Source organism: Penaeus vannamei, chromosome 2 (genome assembly GCF_042767895.1).
Source record: "Penaeus vannamei isolate JL-2024 chromosome 2, ASM4276789v1, whole genome shotgun sequence".
NCBI classification, from domain to species: domain Eukaryota; kingdom Metazoa; phylum Arthropoda; class Malacostraca; order Decapoda; family Penaeidae; genus Penaeus; species Penaeus vannamei.
In genome coordinates, this window is record NC_091550.1 from 23,338,132 (window position 1) to 23,340,631 (window position 2,500).

Genomic DNA, 2,500 nt, shown 5'->3' on the forward strand with positions numbered 1-2,500 from the left:
TCAACTTATCAAAGAGTGACAAAAGTCAATTACCGAGCGCTCATTCTGCTTCACACTCCCTGTTCGTGGTCAGGTTGCCTCTTTTGACAATGCAAGGACACATACACGACCATAGTCTGTCGGAAAGACACATTTCCTCACTCAGCGTGAAGGGCTTCTGTTTTGTCGTTGTTCTGCTCCTTCCTGCAGTGACCTTTGTAGCATTCCGACCATTTTTTTCTAATTATTTAATCTACATATAAATAAAAGGCATGGACGTCCTTGTAAGCAACTCATATTGTAAAGGAAAACTGGTTCATGGAAATTTATTTGAAGCTACAAATGTGTAAAAAGGAAAGAAGGCATGAATGAGCCTCTTAGATGATTGAAAAGGAGGCAGCTGCAGTTCGGTTTAGAGACTGCGTCTATGGCACACATTGGGTATCTGTGTGATCTTATATAGATTAATAAAAAAAACTGTGTTCATATTTTACGCATGAGTGCCATCTTCAGGAAGGAAGGAAAATAACACATATAGGATGCTATTTCCACCGTGACGCGCTTGTTTTGGTGACACTTGACGCTTGAATCGGAATTTCTGCCTTTCACTTTTCCCGAGGAGGCGACTCCGGGGCTTTCTTCGGGCGCTCTCGTAGGGTTATGTCTATTCAAATATAGCCGCATGTATGAATGGACAGGCAGACGAGCAGAACGATAAAAACGCAGAAAGGTACACACACATGCGTGCGCACGCGTACATGCCCACACATACACACGCACACGTACAAAGTCAATGGTTTTATAAGGAAAATCTCAGCAAAAGCACAGAAGCAGTAGCACGGCCTCAACCTGTGGCCCTGCCAGCATCAGGAGACACTTTATGAGCCAAAATAGACAAGGACGAAAAGACTAATCCTGTCGCAAGGAAGGTACACTCGCCCTTTCTGTTATAGTCTCGCTCATGTTTTAAAAATAATGTTACGTCTGTTATATGCTGTTTGTCAAAAATAGTCACGAGGGCTTTAATGAAACAGTAGGCACGTCGATGTAAATGAAACACAGTTATGAGAAATGGGTTGATAATACTGGTAATCAGCCAATGTTTGTTCCTGGCCCTCAGTTTGGCAGCGGAGAAAGATGTCAGCGAAGATAATCAATTTCACGGGCTTTTGTAGTGGCCACAGTGAGTCACGCGGCACTGCTGTCACGCACTTCCTCCGCCTGGCACCGACAGGCACTGCGGCTTCCATTCTTCGGACGCCTTGGCCCCGCAAAAGCTCTTAACCTGCCTCGCGCTGACTCACCTGCACGCGCAACTATTCCCGCTCTTGTCTGTTTACGTTACGCAGACGTCTCGGCCGTTTGTTGTCATTCCTTATCAAAGCCGGGGTTCACCTGGCGCTTAAGTGGCGTGTCTACGCGCTGGATACCGTGGCACACAGAACGGGGCTTGGTTTGTAAATATCGTTTAAAAAGAAAGAAAACTGGTGCAGCCTTCACATAGCTTGAATTCTCGCTACTGTGTTCACAATTATGCTTTCATTGTTATATGTCCAAAGATATGCCGGATGACACTTTATGGCTCGAGAAACAATAAGGCCATTTTATTAGACATCACCTTTATGTCAGTGTGTGAGAAATAAGTCCAGTAATTTTATTATGTTTTTTTTCATGGCGTTGGATATAATATAATGTAAATATATAAGTGGTCATGAATCATAATATTTATTACCCGTTTTCATGGTGAGTTCCGTTCGCACCAAGCCTAACACACGCCCACACACCTTTTTTGTGTTGCGTTGCAAGCCTCGGTTCGTGACCAAACTCCCTTTCCCGCAGAAAAACCACGGCAGCCCCTTGGACTTCCACCGCCACGCCGGCGACTTGGGCAACGTCATCGCCGACTACAACGGCGTGGCTCGCATCTCCTTATTCGACAGGCACATTTCCCTGGACTGGAACTCTCCGGTATACATCGGCGGGCTCGCCTTCGTCATCCACGCCGGCGAGGACGACCTGGGGCGCGGCGGGGACGCCGAGAGCCTCAAGACGGGCAACGCTGGCGGCCGCGAAGGGTGCGGCATCGTCCGCGTGGCGCAAGCCCAGCGATACACACAAACAAAATACTATTAAATGGATCTCTTTTTATTTACGTAACTCCATGTATCATTTTAGACACGACTGCCATTGTTATAGTAATTATTAAGGGCTATATCAGTGACAGGCAGCACCTTGCTGCCGATTATTCAAAGGCATTATCATACACAAATTTAAAAAAAAATGTAAATAAAAGGATAATTCTCTGATTTTGCAACTAATTCTAACCATATATTAAAAGGGCTTGGTAATGGGAGTCGGTGTTTATTTATGGCATTTATATTTCTTGGTAAACTGAAGGAACGAAGGTCGGAATCTTATGACCCAATAAAACATGACCCAGTTAAAAGATTCGTAACATTATGAACTGTTGGGATAGATGATGATTTTGATAACTTCCAGCTCATCTTGATCATAATGATTA

General features: G+C 44.7%; 1 protein-coding gene across 1 annotated transcript in view; it reads left to right on the forward strand.

Moving 5' to 3' along the window:
- LOC113815071 (uncharacterized) overlaps positions 1-2,285 on the forward strand; it is a 28,244-nt gene extending 25,959 nt beyond the window's left edge. The window contains exon 5 of the mRNA XM_070131304.1: positions 1,819-2,285. Coding sequence (XP_069987405.1) covers positions 1,819-2,112 — 294 coding nt within the window. The 3' untranslated portion in view covers positions 2,113-2,285. The remainder of the gene's footprint in view (positions 1-1,818) is intronic.
- The last annotated feature ends 215 nt before the right edge of the window (positions 2,286-2,500 follow it).